Source organism: Saccopteryx bilineata, chromosome 7 (assembly GCF_036850765.1).
Source record: "Saccopteryx bilineata isolate mSacBil1 chromosome 7, mSacBil1_pri_phased_curated, whole genome shotgun sequence".
In the NCBI taxonomy this organism is placed as follows: Eukaryota; Metazoa; Chordata; class Mammalia; order Chiroptera; family Emballonuridae; genus Saccopteryx; species Saccopteryx bilineata.
This window is the reverse complement of record NC_089496.1, coordinates 12,093,889-12,113,824: the sequence shown is the minus strand read 5'-3', so window position 1 is coordinate 12,113,824 and position 19,936 is coordinate 12,093,889. Positions and strand designations below refer to the sequence as shown.

Genomic DNA, 19,936 nt, shown 5'->3' with positions numbered 1-19,936 from the left:
ATCTAAAACTTGGCGGATGAAACCAAGGCAAGTTTCTTGCCTCTTCTGACTTACACTGCACATATCTACTGATGGCGACATATATGTGCATGTATATGTGCAATTACACTCTTCATTGGGCACTGACGAGGCCACAGGACAATCTGCAGGACTATGTACCAACACCCTAGATAGAGTATTACAGGGAGTATTATTTCTCTTAAAGGAAATATTCACCTTGACTCATATATTTTCAAACTATCTTATCCTCCTTAGAGTTTTCTTTTTATTTGCTATGATTAGGGATGACAAACTTTTATTTTTGGAGTTATAATATCAAATATGAAGAAGAATAGGTTACTGACTTCTCTAAGATGTGTCTAGCAAACAGGAATTAGGATCCAATGGCATACCTAAGTAGCACCTAGCCCAATTTTCAGTGGTATATCTACACAAAAGACATCAAATGTTCTATTTTAGCCACCAGTCTAACAACTGAATTAGAATTGTCAACACAATTCTGAAAATTTTCTGATGCTCTCCTGTAAATAAACACTATTTAAAGAAATAGGTGTTGTTTTGTCAACAGGTGTTTAATGCAGAATCTTCCGTTCCAGGGTCCAAAGGGCAAACATTCTAAACTGGTCATCCAACTTTTCATGATTCTATCACTCCCAGAATACCAAAGCTTCCTTCAATTTATTGGAAGATAGTCTTATAAATATAAAAATGGCTACCAATTTTGAGCAATTCCATGTGTCATGTCCTCTTCTAAGTACTTTATATGTAATAATTCACCTGATGAAATATTTGGTTACACTAGACAAAGAAAAACCTTAAATAATTCTTGAAAGAGAACATAAATAATCACAGAGGAATCTAAGATTATTATAACAAATCTTAAGCCTCCACAGTAACCCATTTAAGCAAATCAGGGCTGCACAGAAAGATCTATTCAGCTGTTCAATGAACAAGCTGAGCATCTTCCATATATCTGGTCATGATCAGGTGACACATATGCCTGACTTTAGGGAACTCAGTGTCAGGTGCGGTGTGGGAGAGGCATAAAAATTGCAAGAGTTTATAATCCAGCTGGGGGAAGGAGCTAATTAAAATAAGCACCTTTCATAAAAGGCCTCGTTTCATTAATCAATGGAAAGACAGTTTCATTAATCAATGATTATTTCATTAATAATAGGAACTGAGAGAATCTGACACTGTCTCCAGAACACATATGTCAACCCAAACACCAGAATCTGGTAAATCTGTTTCTCTTTAGATACTTTGGTTCACTTATAAACAAGAGAATTGGTGATCCTGGTCCCAGACAGGAAAGTTAAAATGATAAAAATTCTTAAATGTATTTAGATAATACTTTTATTTTAAATATGTCTAATTTCATCTGATCACCTTTCACCAGTATATTGATAATCAATCATTTCCTCAACAGAGTAGGTATAAAAAGACAACTTTAACCTCATAATTTTCAATATATTTCCTTTAAAGTTAAATAATAAGCTTTCAGATATTTAAACTGCTAACTTCAAACCTAGTAAGGGTGCCCTAATGCATCCCCAGTGTTACAGTCTCTAGCAGAATTCTGCGTTCTGCTCCTGGGCTGGTGGAGGTCCCACCCACTTTCTCCTTTAGCTCCTAGGGGAGGCCAGTGAACCTGTATTGCAAATCAATGGAAAGCTTTCGTGAAGAATACTTTAAAAATAACAGTGATAAAAGTATAGTTAAGCCTAACCAGGAGGTGGTTCAGTGGCTAGAGTATTGGCCTGGGATGCTAAGGATCCAGGTTCAAAAAACTCACTGGCTTGAGTGTGGGTTCACCCGCTTGACTGCGAGGCCGCTTGCTGAAGCCTGAGATCATAGACATGACCCCATGGTCAATGGCTTGAGCCCAAGGTCGCTGGCTTGAGCAAGGGGTCACTGGCTTGGCTGGAGCCCCCCACCCTACAGTCAAGGCACATATGAGAAGCAATTAATGAACAACTAAGGTGCCATAACTACAAGTTGATGCTTCTCATCTCTCTCCTTCCCTATATGTCTGTCCCTGACTCCCCTCTCTCTCTGTCTCTTGCCTAAAAAAAAGTACATTTAAATGCATTGACTCCCATGACATTAAAAGGCACAATGATCATGAACATTGTAACTCAATTACTGTGTGACATTTCTAAATAAATACAGTAATAAAACTAAAAAAAAATTAAGGCAACAAACTTTGCTATATCAGTGCTACCGAGGGAATAGAGTTCTCACTGTGGGGCAGAGCTGGGAACTAGGATTGGGCTGGTATAGTAGTTATCCCTTCTCCTGTGTGCATTTAGGAGATACAGTTATTAAATATTATGATTTTAAATAAACAAAGCATAAATGATACTGTACACGACATTTACAAAAAGAGAAAACGAGATATGTGTAAAAAGAGGTACAGCAATAGCATTTATTTGGGTTACAGAGGCCTCTTTTTAAAAACTGAGTTATTGATGAAGCATAATGTGATTTTAGGAATTGGTACAACAGATTTTTAAAGTCCTTTCAAGTGTTTTGTTTTGCAGCTGAAACCAAGTGTTTTGTCAACCACAGTGCCTGTATCAGTTATCATCATAAAGGAGTACAGTGGGTACGAAGTGCTCAATGTGGCGCTTGCTCTCACTGTGAGATGCCTATTGATCTGGAAGACACATCACTAGCAGAAGAGATATTAAGTATTTGAACAAAACGAAGTGAGGTTTTAAAACTTAACTGGGTTTAGAAAAAATCAAGAGTAAATATATTGACAAGAGAAACAAGCACAGTTTATTTCTTCTCTACTGGAGATATTAGTATTGGTCAGCTGGCTAGAAATTTAATTCTATTTTCTGGGTTTTATAGAGCACACAGTGTTTTCTTGTAGCATCCAAAGTTCACAAATGTCCAAAAAAGCAAAGATGATGTTAACATATCAAGGAGTTATTTAGAAAGTTAACATGAATCTGAGTCTGAATATTTTGCAAGGTCTTACTAACAAATTTGCTTTAACCTCCTCCTTTATTTTTATTTGGAAGGCAGAGCTAGAGGCCTGGTGATCATGCTGCTTATCATCTCTGGCATGGTATTATAAGTAACTGTTATTTCTTCTCAGCATAAGAGAACTGGAAGGCAAAAAATTACCAACACTTCTGTTCCAGAGGCTGTGAGAAGGTAGAGTGTCCATGAAAGTAAAAGATCGTTTTCTCAGAAGAGTGTGAATAAACTCAAGGAAGTCAGACACAAAGAAGCCACAGGACGGAAACTGCAGTAGACAAAAGATTATTCAAAAATTTTTGCCACTTTTCCCATCAAAGCATGGGGCCTCGTTTCCTTCCCTTTGGCCCTGGACTGACCTGTGTCTTGTTTTGCTCAACAGAGGGCAGAGGCGATGCTGTACTCATTCTAGGCTGAGTCTAAGGTGCTTGCTGCCCTTCCCTTTGCCGCCCTGGAGCCCAAAGCCACCATGAAAAGTGGTTCAGCCACTCTGAGGCTGAGACCTTGTCCGGAGAGAGAGGCCTTGTCTGGGGTCCCATCCATCCCGGCTGAGGCAGCAGTGTGGGCGCAGCCACCGTGCCCATCCTAGCCCCAGGAGATGACTGGGTGGCCGCAGCTGCCGGTGAGCCCCAAAGCCAGCCTAGCAGATGAGAAGCAGCCAGCTGATTCCAAGCAAGAACGTATAGTCATGAGCAAACATCTGATGGTTCTTTTAAATCAAACTTTGATGTTTGTTATGCAACAATCGAAAACTAAACCAAGACTTCAAATAATAGAAAAGTGTATTTCTCCGACTAGTTCATGTGCTCCTGGCACTGACAGAACTGTCTCCATGGTTCAGACCACGTAAGTGGGAGCACTCGGCTGCAGAGGTGGGGAGGCGGAGAGCTGGCTGACTCACCAGGGCACTTTTATCGGCAGCCTGGCAGGGAGCAGCCATGGGGTGAGACGCACAGCGTGTGCTTGGCATTCCGGAAGCCTGCTCTGCATGTCAGTTAGTTGTGAAGTGGTGGGAAATAAGACACAAGAAACACTTTTCACGTACATCTTAGGCTTTCTCATACATACAGGGTGAGGCAAAGGAAGGTTTATAGTTTTAAGTATGTAAAACACAGAGTTTATTCTTATATTCTTATCACTTATTAATTATTGTATTGTTTTCCATATGAACAATTGTAAGCCTACTTTTGAAATGGGGAAAGAACCTGAACAGACACTTCTCCTAAGAAGGAATACAAACGGCCAACAAATACTATATGAAAAATGCTCATCTTCACCAGCTATTAGAGAAATGCAAATCAAAACTACAATGAGATACCACCTCACACCTGTTAGATTGGCTGCAATTAACAGGTAATAAATAATAAGTGTTGGATGGAGAGGCTGTGGAGAAAAAGAAACTTTCATTCACTGCTGGTAGGAATGTAAACTGGCACAGCCATTACATAAGAAAATATGGTGGTTCCTCAAAAAATTAAGAATAGAACTACCATGTGATCTAGCAATCCCTCTATGAGGAACCTACCCTAGAAACTTGAAAACATTGGCATGCAAAGACATATGTACCTCCATGTTCATTGCAGAATTATTCACAGTGGCCAAGACATGAAACAACCAAAGTGTACTTTGATAAAGGATTGAATAAAGAAGATGTGGCACATATATACTATGGAATACTACTAAACTATAAGAAATGATGACACATTGCCATTTATGACAACATGGATGGAACTTGAGAGCATTACACTGAGTGTAATAAGTAAATAAAAAAACAGAACTATATGACTTTACACATAGGTGGGGTATAAAACTGAGACTCATGGACATAGATTAAAATGAAGTGATTACCGGGGAGAGGGTTGTGGGGGAGGGGGTAAGGATGGGAGTAAAGAGGGACAAGTATGCGGTGAGAGAGAGTGATCTGACTCTGGGTGATAGTACACCACATAATCATCAGTTCAAATGCCATAAAGATGTTTACCTGAAACCTATGTATTATTATTGGTCAATGTCACCTCATTAAATTTAATTTTCTAATAAAAACAACAAAAACCCTACTTTTGCCCACCCTGTATATATAGCATTTCCTCAGAAGATGTTTAATCAACAATGAAATTCTCTCTCCCTTCTTGTCTGTCTGTTCTTCTCTCTCTCCCTCTCTCTCTAAAAACAAAGCAAGCAAGCAAGCAAACAAAAAGCCCATGAAATTTTATTAAACTGCTAAGGAACTAATAACGGTTGAGAAGGAACAAAAATTGGTGTGGGGTACACAAGGTGGAAAGTCATTGGGTGCGCTAACTAGAGAATCAGTACTGAGGGCCACCCTGGAAAGGGGCAGCAACGGTCACACTGAGAGAACGGAGTCATCTGCCCACACAGCATTTACTGCCTCAGGTCAATCTTTGCTCTTCCCTAGAGAGCAAAAGAACAACTATGGTTTCAGATAATGCAATGATGGAATAGAATAGCCCCAAACTGTTAAAATTCCCAAAGAATTAGAAATTGCTCAAAGTTCAATGTCCTAGACTGATATAAAAGCTGAACATAAAGATCAATGAGTTTGTTTATTTGGTGGATGGCCATAGACTCCACCCTATATGTCAGTCCCAGGAATATTCATAAACATCCCTTCAAAGCAATTCAAGCAAAGAGCTGATTGAGAGCGTGTCAGGATAAGATGGAGAATGTTTGCTAGGCTGTGCAGTAGGTGGGAAAGCGTCCTCTTGCTACCACTACACGTGGTGGTTCCAAGTTTAGTGTGTCTAATAGCACAGATTCTAAGACTTCTAGTTCAGGATGACAGATTACACACATGTGGCTTTCAGCTTTAAAAAAGATATTAAAATGGATAAACCCACAGCAATAAAGAGAACCTGAGAGAAACCATTATCTGACAGAGACAGGCTGATATAAAATGAGATGACAGCTCAAGAGAATTTCAGAATATGGAATGCCAATAAAAGCATGATAACTGATGTATCATGGCGTTGAAAGGTATATTCTAGAGCAGGGCTTGGCAAACTATGGTCCATGAAGCAAACTTACAGCTGTCTATAGTTGTAAACATAGTTTTATGGGATCAAAGACATACCCATTTATTTATGCATTGTCTATAGCTGCTTTCATGACAACAGAGTTAAATAGTTGTGACAGGACACCTGGCCCACAAAGTCTAAAGTTTTTACTATTTGACCCTGCACAAAAAGAGTTTGCTGACTCAGAAGATATAAATACAAATAATAGTGGATTCTGTGTGGGAGGGACATATGGGAAGCCCATGTGTCAGTCGTACAACAGACCTATATAGGAGTGGGGGAAAGAAGATGCCCAGAAAAAAATACCTTCTAGAGGACCTAAAGTAATGGTGCTTTCAGGGAAAAAGTATTATTTTTAAAAAGATATAAACTAACGAACAAAATAGAAACCGACTGATAGCAATCAGAGGGGAAGGGAGTATGGGGCTGGGTGGAAGAGGGGAAGGGAGTAAGCAAAGAAAGCAAGCTCAGACTCAGACCACAGTATGGTGATTACAAGAAGGAAAAGGGGCGGGGGAGGTAGAAGAGGGTGAAAGGGGCACGAGGGGACATATGGTGAGGAAAGGAGACTTGACTTGGGGTGGTGACCACACAATACAATATACAGATATGTATTATAGAATTGTTCACCTGAAAGCTATATAATTTTATTAACTAATGTCACCCCAATAAATTCAATTTAAAAATGGAAAAAATATATTGTAAAAAAGGAAGAAAAGGTACAACTTCACAAATGTGTTAAGGGGAAAAATAAATGAATACTACAGCACTGGGGTCAGTGAATAAGTTTACAAAGCCATGGGGATACAAAGACTGTACAAATATTACTAAAATTAGTTGTAAAACTCCATTGGGAAAATTTGGGAAGGCAGATGGGGGATAAGAGAACTAAAGCTTTATTTCTATCTAAAAGAAGGTAGTATAAATATGTCCTGTCTAAAACTGTTAAATCAAGACAACAGTATAAACACATTAATTAGAGGTGTGAAAACAGTTACCAAAAGAAACATCTAAAAGAACACAAACTGATCAGTGCCTCTGGGGTATGGCCTGGAGGGTAGGAGGGTGGGGCAGGAATACTGTATGCATTATAAATATTTTGATGTTTCTTTCCCATGGGCACATACTGATTTGACAATTTTAGAAAATCTATAAATGCATATGCCTGAAAACCAGTTCCAGAAATCTGCTATCAGTAGATCTAGGGTACAGGAATATGCATTTTTAAAAACCTCCCCCAGTGATTCTGACAAATTTATTCTAGTGCCTCTGCTTCTGGAAACGAGTGAAGAGGCAGCAACCAGTGAAAGGACAGTAACATCTATCTGCCAAAGGGAGGAATGCCAGGAGCTGTAGGAGGTCAGGACATTGGTCTCCCAAACAACTTCCTGCCATTTTATTAATAAAGTGGATAAATATTAGAAGGCACATACACACTAATAGGTTTTGAGTGGTCTCATAATTCTATAGGAAAACTTTATGGATAATAGGTCAGATTTTCTCCATCTTACATCTGTTGAAAACTAAAAGCTTTGATAAAAAAATCTGCCTGGGGGAAAACATGAAAAATCATGTAATGAGGGGAGCTTGGTGACTGAAGCATATTAGATCAAGTCTTCTAGACTGCGGTTTTCATGTATATTATGGTACATCAATCATGAGTTTTAAAATAGTTGAAAGAATGTTATCAGGATCTCTGGTGCCTACACATGATTGCTGGGATGTGCAGAAGACTTAAGGATCTTCTAGGATGGTTTCTGGGCAGTCTGGTGATTTTTTATAGTACGGCTGCTTCTGGAAGACTGTACACCATTGGGAATCGGCTCAATTAGTCAAAAAGCAGCCGGGGGCACAGTGTCCTCGAGTTCTCTGTTCTCTACCCTTTCCCAGGACTCAGTGCTAAGAAAGAAAGAATTCCCAACTCACCCTTGTTCTCATTCTGCAGGATCCTAGGTCAACTTTTCAGTTGAGTGGATTTTTCTTAGTATCCATACAAAATACTGACATCTCTTTGCCTAAATTAGAGATAATCTAGAGCTAGAAAACTTCATTAAAATATTTCCATGCTTATTTCAACATCAAATGAGACTCTTCATTTTTTAAATACCAATGATTTATTGTTTATATCTCTAGTGTTTATTAGTTTTAATTTTGAGGTTCATTTACAGATAAAATCATTTGAAAGAAAAGGAAATTTTGTTCCTAACATGTATTTATCTTTTAAATTTCATCCAGAAACTGGAAAGCCGGCTTCTTTTTTCTTCACTGGTAAGCTATTGGTCCAATAACCTTGACTAAGATACATTGTAACAGTGGCATACAGCCAATTAAAATTTCCCTTCTTCATTTATAAAAGCATCCATTTATCCATCATCCATCATCTATCCATCCATCCATCCATCCATCCATCCATCCATCCATCCAGTACTTACTGAGCACCTGTTATCTGCAAGGATAACAGGTAAAGAAATAATCAATCATAGGGTAAATCTCTATGCTTAATTGGTTAAAAATTTATATGAAAAAGGTTTTACATATAGGTATATGTGCATTTTTGATATCTATGTTTTTTTAAAATTTGACTATATACTGTTCTTTGATGTTTGTCTAAATAGTTCATGTTTACAAGTTGTGATTATTGTGTTAGTAGATCCTCCCCATGAACATGCACTGAAGGTAAATTATGAATGTACACTGTGATGACAGAGGAATCTTTCTCTGCACATTCTCCACTGCTATGCCTTTGCAGGTGCTGTTTCCTTTCCCATAGCTTTCGAACTAACAAATGCCTCTTCATCACCCAAGAGTCTCTCAGGCATTTTCCTTTCAGGAGTCCTTCCCTAAGCACTTCCCAACTGAATCGGTCGCCCTTGCTTCTCTACTGCTTCTGGACTTTGCACATTTTTTGTTATTGCATTGGTATCAATATTCATTAGTATGCTGCTACTTATTTCTGGACTGTAAGCTTCTTGAGAATAAAAACATTAGTCTTTTCACTTTTGCATCCTCAGTAATTAGCAGAGTGCTGGCACAGACAGGTGTTCACTAAATACTAGCTGAACTAAGGAGCTATTCCCTCTATTATAACGTGTGGAATGACACAGGAAAGTGTTCACATTTTATTTTAAATTACTTGGAAACTTAAAATAAACATTCTTGAATATTTAGTAAGCAGTAGATCTTAATATTTTATTACATTCTTGTCTGATGAAAGAAGTTCTCACCCATGCAAAAGCCTAATTATGTAATTAGGAATACACTTTTCCTTTTAAAAATTTCTGTTGCTCGCCCCCCTCACCTCGGCACTCTTCTAATTTTGTACCAACATCATGATTATTATAGACTTTTTCTATTCATATGTTACAATTGCTTGTTTATATCCAAGGCTCCTCTTAGATATAAACTCCTGGAGATCCAGATCTTGTCATATCCATATTCGTAGTCCTGGTGTACCGCAATGGGAAAGGGAAGAGCTTAGCAAGTGCTCATTGAATTAATAAATATAGGACAAAATAAGAAACAGTAAATAGAATTAAACTCTAGGTTCTCCTTTCTCTATTAGGATGATTTTGTGATTATCTTGAAGAAAAATTTCATAAATTCCACATAAAACTTAGACTTCCTTGTTGAATAGGCTAGCTCAGACTCTGTGGTTGTGGCCTACCAGGAAAATGAGTGGGAGGGGGAGAAGCTTGGCTGTACAAATATTTTCATTTTATTTTGTCCTTTAAATTTACAATGAAAGAGGTCATTTTAGTTTTAAAACATGGAACAGTGGGTTGAATCAGAAAAAAAAATCTCTGGGTTCTTTATTATGAAAAGAAATAGGTTTATTAAATATTTCACTAAAGTTCAAAAGCTCTGAAGATCTTTTCCTCTCTGCTAGGATGACATTATTTCTATATCTTCATCTTCAAACTGTACACATTAAGATGATTTTTAGTTGAGTCATTTGATGTTTCTCTGTGATTGTTTTTGGCAACATAATGGTGTGGATGCCCCTAGTAAAATATTACCAGATGAGCAGTTGAGTGGGTCACTCTCTGGCGTACTCTTGAAGAAAATGATGTACACAATTTTTAAAAGCGGTACTGTTTGAAAAATGTGATAAGTTAGTTTTAAAACTTCACTCAACTTTTAATGAGATGTAATATCTATTAAATGTATTATTACTCATGAGTGAGTGGCAGTGATAACTATTCTCATCAGGTGACTTTGAAAAGAAGTAATTTCTGCAGAAACCATTTAGAAATCCACAATAAAGCATTAGTCATCTTTTAAGTTAAAAATCCCAGATGAATATCTCAATTTTATGCTGTTTCTTCATATACAAAGATCTTTAAAATCCATGGAATAACAATTCATAAACCTATTGATCATACAAATGACATAACTGTTCCTCAAAAGTAATTCTGTAATTTTCATGTTTACTAGAACCCACTGACTTTCACAAGTTGATATAATACATTAAGTCAATGTTGTGAAAAATATGATATGGTGATATAGTTTTTTGGAGTAGAGTTACTACACTTTATAATACTCTTTCTAAGGAATTTTGAAAACAACACCACACAGCTTTTGAATCAGTATTTTAAAAACACAGATCAAATTTGATTTCTTCTTTTTCTCACATAAGTATTTGCAATTTGTGGGACTAATCCAAGGTCATGGGCCAGGTGGAAGAATTTAAAATTGAACTGCAAAATCAGACTTAGCTCATTTCTTTTTTCTTGACCTCTGTGCACCTTTATGTTCTATATATTTTTAGCCTTAACAATTTGCCTCTTCATTTCCATATGAAGGTAATTTTTATTATAATCTGATAGAAATCCAAATATCTGCATATGAAAATTAATTCATAAGGACTAGAGGAAGAAAGCCTATATCTTAAAGCATAATGGTGACATAAAGATAAAGACCATTAAACATTTATTTCTATGAGATAAACATGAACATTTAAATATTTAACCTGGGCAATTCAGCAGGAGAATATTATAAGACTAATACAGATTTTAAATATCAATGGCTGAATATAACCTAGAAAAGTATGAAGTGTTAATCACATCCCTAATAAGAAACTCTAGAATTAAATTAGAAAAGTATCAATCTCAAAAGTCCATTGAATCCAGCAAACAGAAGGCGCAGTCTGAAATGTGACAAAATGATATTTCAAGCTGTTTCCCAAATACTTCAATTTGATACTCTTTTTTTTTTAAAGCTGAAAGTTATCTTTTTTTTAATAATTTTATTTTTTTAATGGGGTGACATCAATAAATCAGGATACATATATTCAAAGATAACATGTCCAGGTTATCTTGTCGTTCAATTATGTTGCATACCTATCACCCAAAGTCAGATTGTCCTCTGTCACCTTCTATCAATTTGATACTCTTAAACTTAGGCAAAACAATTTGTGGTTTTCCTCACGTGAAGTGACCTTTAACCTTCCAATTGAAAACACAGAAAGACATTCCTCACATTTGCTGTAGAAATAAAGATGTTGCCAATCAATTCTCTAAAAAAGTACTTAGGAGCTTACCTGTTTCCATTTTTCCATCCTGTGCTGCAGGTCCATCCGGAATCACACTTTTCACTTGCAGAAACTCATCTGGCTCATCTCCACCAATGATGGTAAATCCAAAGCCCATGTTGCTCTTTTTTAGGGTGGTGCTGAGAAATGTGCCCTTCAGCTGGGATGCATCCCGGGTGAAGAGTGGTTTTTCTACATTGGCCAATATAAGTTAGAAAAAGAAAAAGCACGTTTAAGGTACATTCTCCTACAAGGCAAGTCAAGAACTGAGCCCCCCTCCAGGGTGATGTAGGGTCTTCTCCAGTAAATGCAGGCAGGGGTGATGGCAGGAGCAAAGCCCATAGTACTTCCACAGACCCAGAGCTGTCCCAGCCTCCAAGGAGAGGTGGAAGAGTGGCTTGATTTGAAGAGATTATTTTTGGTCAAGTCAATGTTTCTATTCACAAAAGTAGCCCTTCTTGTGCTTACAAAGGGCTGAATCAATATGCCATCAGCACCTTCAGATACAGGGGAATCCAAGTCATCCAGAGGCACCTCGGCACGTTCCTCTCAGTCTAAGTGTCCAGGTAGGAAGTACATGTGTGTGTGCGGCTGGTCCTGCGCAAAAACCCTGCAGGGAGAGGTCTGGGACACCGAAATGGACTATTTTGTGTAACAGGATAGAAGCCATGGAATGTTGCCTCCAGTTCACTCATCTAAAGTGTTTAGAAAGAGTACCTGGATGTGGGACTGAGTTAACTTTTGCTTATATTATGAGATGCCACACAGATAACCAGACAAATGAATTTCTAGTGACCCAATAGTGTTTTAGTATACTCTAAAACAGGGGTTCCCAAACTACAGCCCACTGGCTGCATGCGGTCCCCTGAAGCCATTTATCCCCCCCTCCCCCCGCCACACTTCCAGAAGGGGCACCTCTTTCATTGGTGGTTAATGAGAGGAGCATAGTTCCCATTGAAATACTGGTCAGTTTGTTTATTTAAATTTACATGTTCTTTATTTTAAATATTGTATTTGTTCCTGTTTTGTTTTTTTTACTTTAAAATAAGATATGTGCAGTGTGCATAGGGATTTGTTCATAGTTTTTTTTTATAGTCCGGCCCTCCAACAGTCTGAGGGACAGTGAACTGGCCCCCTGTGTAAAAAGTTTGGGGACCCCTGCTCTAAAATGTGAGCAGAAGGCAAGCCAATATTTATAGATATGATTATGAATGTAAAGGTAATACATATTATAACAATTCATGGACATATTCAAATAATTTACCTCAATAATCTGAACAGGACTTGAATCCACTCCTTTAGGTCTGACAATGCATTTGTTATATAATATGCTTTTGCAGCTATGAGCTGTAATAAATATTTTCCTAGTAATATATATTAAATGCTTTAGAAATAATTGTACTAGGAAACAGAATGAACATTTTTTAAATGCTATCGGTCAAATATTTTAAATATACATTTTTAGTTGTTACAGTGTGGTTGCTATGCCTTGATATTTGGAACACCCAAACAGTACATGGTAACTTAGCTAACCATTTTGTATGATACTTTTGCTGTTGTTACATTTTCAGTGATATGTCATTGACAAACTAGAAAATAATGACTTATATTTTTTACTTTGTCTATTGCTACATCACATACATCTTTGTTAAAAATAGAGAAAACTTCTTTAAAATAAAAATAACAACCACATATATAATCTTGTCACCTAGATTTCCTTTAAGAAAGTAACATTTACAATTGGAGGGAAGTTCAGCTCTAGACCTTTACATTCATGGTAATCGTGCTGCATTGTAGAGTGAAGGTCAGCAGACAAATCTAGGCCTCCCCGCTACCAAAGCCTCCTTGCTTTCCTGATGGGTAAGGGGTAAGAGCCGGCGAAGGTGTGAGAAGTTTATGCAGCATCTCCTCCCGCTGAGTGCTCCTGAGAGTCGGCAGGTGCAGCAAGCAGCCTGGACGTACCAACCGGCCATCGGCTCCAGGCCTGGTTGTGCGGGTAATACAAGTCACTCATGTTCCACGACCTCCCCAGGGCAGCGCGGGGGCGGGCGGATTTGAGCCTAGGTAATGTCGATGAGGAGCTGTCTACTGTCACAAAGAAGAACAAGCCTCACTCTGGTGCTTGGTCTTTCGAGGACAAACTTAGGATTCTCTATGTTTCTCTGCAGTTTAAAGTACCCACTGTCAAACCCCATAAGTCTCCACCTGGCAACGTGCTGTAAATTCCTACAACGTAGTGCCCGAGGCTTTAGCGTAACCTATGGCTGCTGAATGCATTAGTTTAGAAACAGCAAACACCCAGCTAAAGCTAATAGAGGGGTTTACGGAAAGCACATCTATTATTTGAAATGGCCCAAGCTACAGGCATGTATGTTGGAAGAGCAGGCAGTTTGAGAGACAATTCTTTCCTTTGAAACAGTGCACGGTGACAGGTACCAACCTCGGAAGCCCGGGGCCTGCAGGGGCTTGCTTCCCAGTTCCGTGTGGGGCATGTTATGCTGCTGTAGCTTCCTTTTTGCTTCCAGGACAGGGTTTTCAAACTGTGTTCTTCTATTTACGTGGCTGAAAAATAAAACTTTGAATTAGGGTAATAGTCGGGCAGAGTCATTTAAGAGAACATGTGTGCATCTCTACAGAGAGCAGGTGATGAAGAGCCACCTCAGTTGATTCTCATCAAGTGCCCACCAGGCCTGAAGTCAGGCCCCCGCTGGCTCTGGCCTGTGTGCAACATGCCCTTCTGTGACAAGAGCGCAGTTCTCAGTGGCTCTATCATGTTGTTATATCTAAATTATGCAAGATTCAGCCAGAACTAGAATGCACACTGGCTTTCTGGTCTACTATGTTAGTCTGAGATGAGTTTGGTACATTAAAATAAATGGTCAACAAATGAAATATATACCAAATGATGTTGAAGAGAACAATATCATCTAAGTTTTGCAAAGCTCCTAGTGTATGGTAAATTCACTGATTATTTTACTCTTAGAGCAACCAAGGTCAATCCACACTTATAGTCAGACAGACCTAGGTTGAAGGGCTGGGATATGTAAAGAAAGACGTCCAGGGATGTTCTGAAAGCTGTAGAATACCTGTAGGATGGTTGATGCTGAGATCAATCAAAAGTAGACTATTTACTTTCGACACAGTCAGATGATAGACTTATCGGTATTAGACATAAAGTGGATCACTGTGGATCATCTAAACTAAGAGCGTATAGTATAAGCAGGCCCTGTAGTATCCCTACAGTTTAATGAATTCCTCTATGAAATCTAGAGCTGCCTGTCCACAGACGGTGGAAAACAGTGACCCTGTCTAGTAGCAGTGCCACGGAGCTCTTTCTAAGACATGAACGTACCACAGGAAGTCTGGCATATACCTTGATTTTGGTTCTTTGTATACATACAAATAAGATTATGGGTTGAAAGCATGAACAAGAGACAGAGGTTAGAAAAAGAATGAACTAATATTACTGAATACTGAGCTCTGCGCTGCCTACTATATTTAAACTTCTTAAGTTAAGCAACAGTCTTGGAATTCTAATTATTCCATCTAAAGGTGCTAAGACTGACACACCAGAGACTGGATGACTTACTTAATCGCATGCCCAGTAACTGAAAAGACTGGGATTTGACCATGTCTGTCTCTAAAACGCATCTCCCATCTACATACCTTCTCTTTTCAATGTTTGATTTCATAATAGCAAGTGTGCACATATTTAATGTGTGTGTACACACATACATGTGCACACACAGTTCTCTCATTTTATGTCTTCTAGAACTATACTTGTCAGAAAGCAAAGGTGATAAAAGAAGCAAAATCTCAACAACCAATTTTTTTTTTTTACAGACAGAGTCAGAGAAAGGGATAGACAGGGACAGACAGACAGGAACAAAGAGATGAGAGGCATCAATCATTAGTTTTTCATTGCGCATTGCAATACCTTAATTGTTCATTGATTGCCTTCTCATACGTGCCTTGACCGCGGGCCTTCAGCAGACCAAGCAACCCCTTGCTCAAGCCAGCGGCCTTGGGCTCAAGCTGGTGAGCTTTTGCTCAAACCAGATGAGCCCTCGCTCAAGCTCAGGGTCTCGAACCTGGGCCTTCCACATCCCAGTCCGACGCTGTATCCACTGCGCCACCGCCCGGTCAGGCTCAACAACCAATTTTATATTAATACAAATCAGATAATTCCTGGTGAGACAGAAAAGCAGTTGTCAAAAATGTAAGACAGTTGGAATATCTAATTACTTCCTCATGGGGGACAGGCTGGGTAGCTGCTCGCCACACAGCCTCTGGAGTCATTTAGTTCTGGGTTCAAAACCCAACTCTACTACTTGATTAGCTGTGTGAGCTTGGGCAAGTTATTAAACCTGAACCTTAGTGTCTTTATCTATAATATGAGCATACTCTTCCCTTCCTCCTGGGGTGGTTGTGAGGATTCAGTGAAATAATGAGTGCTGCAACATGGTTTTAAGCAGAGACATAATCACTAAGTAGCACAGCTGTTGTCACCATGGTCACCACCATCATCACCTTATCATGCGACCATATGAAAGGCTTTGTGGGAGAGAGACTTTAACAGCACTAGGGCCTTTCTCTAATACAGCCTCTGGTATAGGCTAGAGTGCTGTTTAGGATGGGGGTTCTTTTCTGTTTTGTTTTTAAATTTTTTATTAAATTTCGAGGATGAAATTGGTTAATAAAATTATATAGGTTTCAAGTGCACAATTCTACAATACATCATCTCTATATTGCATTGTGTGTTTGCTACCCCAAGTCAAGTTTCTCCCTATCTTATAGCAATGTTCTTAGTTATTGGAACTCACCAATATGAGGTTCAATGTAAATCTGTCTTATATAAAGTTAGTTTTCATTGGGAGTAAATGCTACTGTAATGTCCTCATACACCAAGGCGTCACCATGGTCTGTGGTCTGTAGTGAACTATGGCATGTGAGTGTTCAAAGCTTCTTCATCCCATCAACTCAGACAACGACAGTATTTCAGAAGGGTCAGAGTTTGAAGCCTCTCTTCCTTGGTCTCCACTTTCTCTTACACAAATCCTTAAAATCTTTCTATTATCTAAAGAAAGATTATTCCTTACTTTGCCCTTACTTATCTCTGCACCTCCATCTTTGCTGCATCACCATATGCACCCGTTTCTTTGGACATACTTGGAGCTACTTGAACCAGCAACACCCTATCAAGCCTCTTATCACGTGAGATTCAGGGTATCAATGGTGCAGTGCTTGAAACAAGACAGCCTGGATTTCAGGTGGCACCTTGGGCAAATTACTAAACTCTCTAAGTATCAATATCCTCATCCATAAAATGGAGACATTAATATCTCCTTCTTGGGTTGCTGTGAAGATAAGAGAAATAATGATTACAAAGCACAGATACATAGGGAGGACCTCACAATTGTAAGGTATAGTTAATCTTTATTCTTCAAGGTATATGTAATTTATTCTTCAAAAAAGATCTTATTCTTTATTACTAATATTAATAATTGCTGCTGCTGTTATTGTAATTATTATCAGATGCTTTCCCCACCTGTCCTTCCCTAACCTCAGCCAGCAATGTCCCAGCCTGCATTAGGCTCTTTCCCACGGCTCTCAATTTATTTTCTTATACCCTGCCTCATCATTAAGAGGATTTGAATCACTTTTAAAGAACAACAATGAAAAGTAAATACAATCATGGTGAAGTTATTTGAATCTGAGTAGAAGATCAATAGACAAAATTGATAATACAGGGCCCTACTTGTTTACTGAAGTTACGTTGCAAATTAGCTTTGAGCTTTCTAGCTGCTAATTCAATGGGAGAGAGAAACAATTTGTATTCTTCAGAGTATTTAAGATAAACCCAATACAGTGGTTCAGAAGGACATTGTATTCCTGTTACCAAGTCTAATGAGATCATTCTTTCCAGTTCTTCAATCAAGAGGTTTCTCTGATAGAGTACCACATTCTAAATGATAATTTCACAATAATGAATTTAAAGGGCTACAGCAATCTTACTTGCTTCAATGATTTATTTTTATTTCCTTCTTTAGATTGGGCACACCTGTGTACAGGGTCCATCTTTATGTACTAAGCATTGGACAGAGTGAAAGATAAGAATTTTTTGTTAAATAACTAAATGATGAGTGTGTGTTTTAAGAATTTTATTTGTGAATATACAGTAGTAATTTTGAGAAACCCAGAAACAACTTTGCAGTATAGCAAAGTATTAGCTTTCCTCATTTCTCATCTATTTTATTTCTTTTTTCCTAGGTTATTGTTTACCATTTGCATAACTTTATCCTCAGAAAACACATTATAAGAACTTTCTGGGGTATATTTTTATATACTATTAGGTTCCTCCAACTTGCCACCTGCACATAATTATTTCCTTGGAAAAGTCAACATGTAGCCACCTGCTTTATGAACACAATGCTGAAAATATTCCATTCACCATCAAAGTAAGTGTTTAGAGTCAGACTTAGCCAAAAATGAAGGTATCAATGAACTTGTCTGCATGTCTTGTTTCCCACAAATAGTGGAAGCTGTATGTGGCTTTAGTATCCTGGGCTAATTGCTACAGAACATTGACATTGTCACAAATGAAGTCATTCATTTAAAACCTAAACGCTCCAAAGCTTTAAAAGAACTGTCACAAAGAAAGGTGATTGTAGTTGAATAAGGAGGCCTTGACTTTCTTGTGCTTCCAAAATGAATAGTGACAGGTCTCTTTAGCAAGTATTTGTGGATTTTACCATGTGTACAAAGAATGTGAATGACAAAATATCATCCTCCTCTTCATTATTTAGGCGCTGTGAGAGAATTACTAGCTATTTCATATAGATTTCATACAGAGCAGGAAACCAGGGAAGCTATCAAGAGTTCTTAACTCTTTAATTATATCTAGTCCATTGTCATGTTTTACTAACAGACTCCATAGGTGTCAAAGGATAAGTGGGTAAGAGACGTATTCTGAAGTTCTGAAGAGGGCATATCCAGCAACACCCTTTTCCCTTCACAAAAAGGAAAGACTACTGACAGTTCCACGTTACAATGGAAAGGGAATCATGATAATCAAGGATGCTATTTCACCCGGGAACATCTTATGTGCGGCAGGGCCTCATAGTTTTGGAGGCAGACCCACCCTAAGTCAACCAGCCATACTCCGAATGTGGTAAGAGGCATTGGGATTTTTTAAAAAGCTTTGCAGGTAACTCTAATGTGCAGCAAGGGTTGTAATCCTCTGAGTTAGAGCTGAGAAAGTGTGAAAAGTTAGTTGAATAAGAAGTTTCAAGCCTGACAAGATTTATGCGGAAGTCCTTTTCTGAATGCAGCCTTGGGGATACTAGGAAACACTATTTCACCTCAGAATAGAGGCTCGTGCCATCAGAAGTTCCAGCAATGCACAGAGTGAAGGAAATATTTGGAGCTGGTTAATTATGCTGCCAAAGGTAGTCCCAGGTGAATGTCCTGTTTGACTGCTACCTCCTTCACTGTGGGGAGGAAATGGGAAAAACAGGAGGACATATGTAGATCCTGGGCCCCTCAGGGCACACACAATAGGTCTGCTGTGGGTAACGAAGGCCATCATCTGACCCTCACAGACCAGTGTTGCCTTCGTATTCTGGGCTGTTCTACCTTGTTTCTCTTGGGTTTTTGGAGGGGCACTTTTAGTGCATAGTCAAGAATTATACCTTTTGTATCCACTGTCTATGATCATGACTTCCATTGACAGTTTAGAAATGGATCATTGGGTCATCGTGAGAGAGAAATGAAAGTAACTTTCAAGTGGACATTGTATCACAACTAAAATATTTCTATGGTGGTCAAAGAGGCTTTACTAATTTCTTCAAGGCATAAGGTAGCCAGTTCTAATAAATATTTGTTAAATAAACGCATAGATGGAAGCAGGCATGAAAGGTGACAGCTCTCACTGCTTTCCAATTGAACTCTGTCATAAAATGTATGTGAAGAACTTTAAATTTATGTGACGTTCAGGACCAGTTTATGTGATTTAACCAATTTGCATTTGGGTAGAGACCCATGGAATCCTTCAAGACAGAGAATCTACCTTTTTTTCTTTTTTCTTCTTTTTCAAGTGAGAGGAGGGGAGATAGAGAGACAGATTCTGACATGTGCCCTGACCAGGATCCACCTGGCAACCACCTCCACCTTCTGGAGCCAATGCTCTGCCTATCTGGGGCCATGCTTACAACCAAGCTATTTTTAGCACCTGAGGTGGAGGCTCCATGGAACTATCCTCAGTGCCTGGTGCCATTGTGCTTGAACCAATCGAGCCATGGCTGTGGGAGTAGAAGAGAGAGAGAAAGAAAGAGAAGGAGGAGGGGCAAGGGTGAAGAAGCAGATGGTTGCTTCTCCTGTG

The 19,936-nt window shown here is 38.6% G+C and overlaps 1 protein-coding gene across 3 annotated transcripts in view; it reads right to left on the bottom strand.

The window, feature by feature from the left end:
- MAGI2 (membrane associated guanylate kinase, WW and PDZ domain containing 2) overlaps window positions 1-19,936 on the bottom strand; it is a 1,730,241-nt gene that overhangs the window by 384,519 nt on the left and 1,325,786 nt on the right. For all 3 annotated transcript variants that reach the window (XM_066240549.1, XM_066240550.1, XM_066240551.1), the window contains 2 exons: window positions 13,997-14,118; window positions 11,566-11,748 (listed from right to left, as the gene is read on the bottom strand). In XM_066240549.1, coding sequence (XP_066096646.1) covers window positions 11,566-11,748; window positions 13,997-14,118 — 305 coding nt within the window. The remainder of the gene's footprint in view (window positions 1-11,565; window positions 11,749-13,996; window positions 14,119-19,936) is intronic.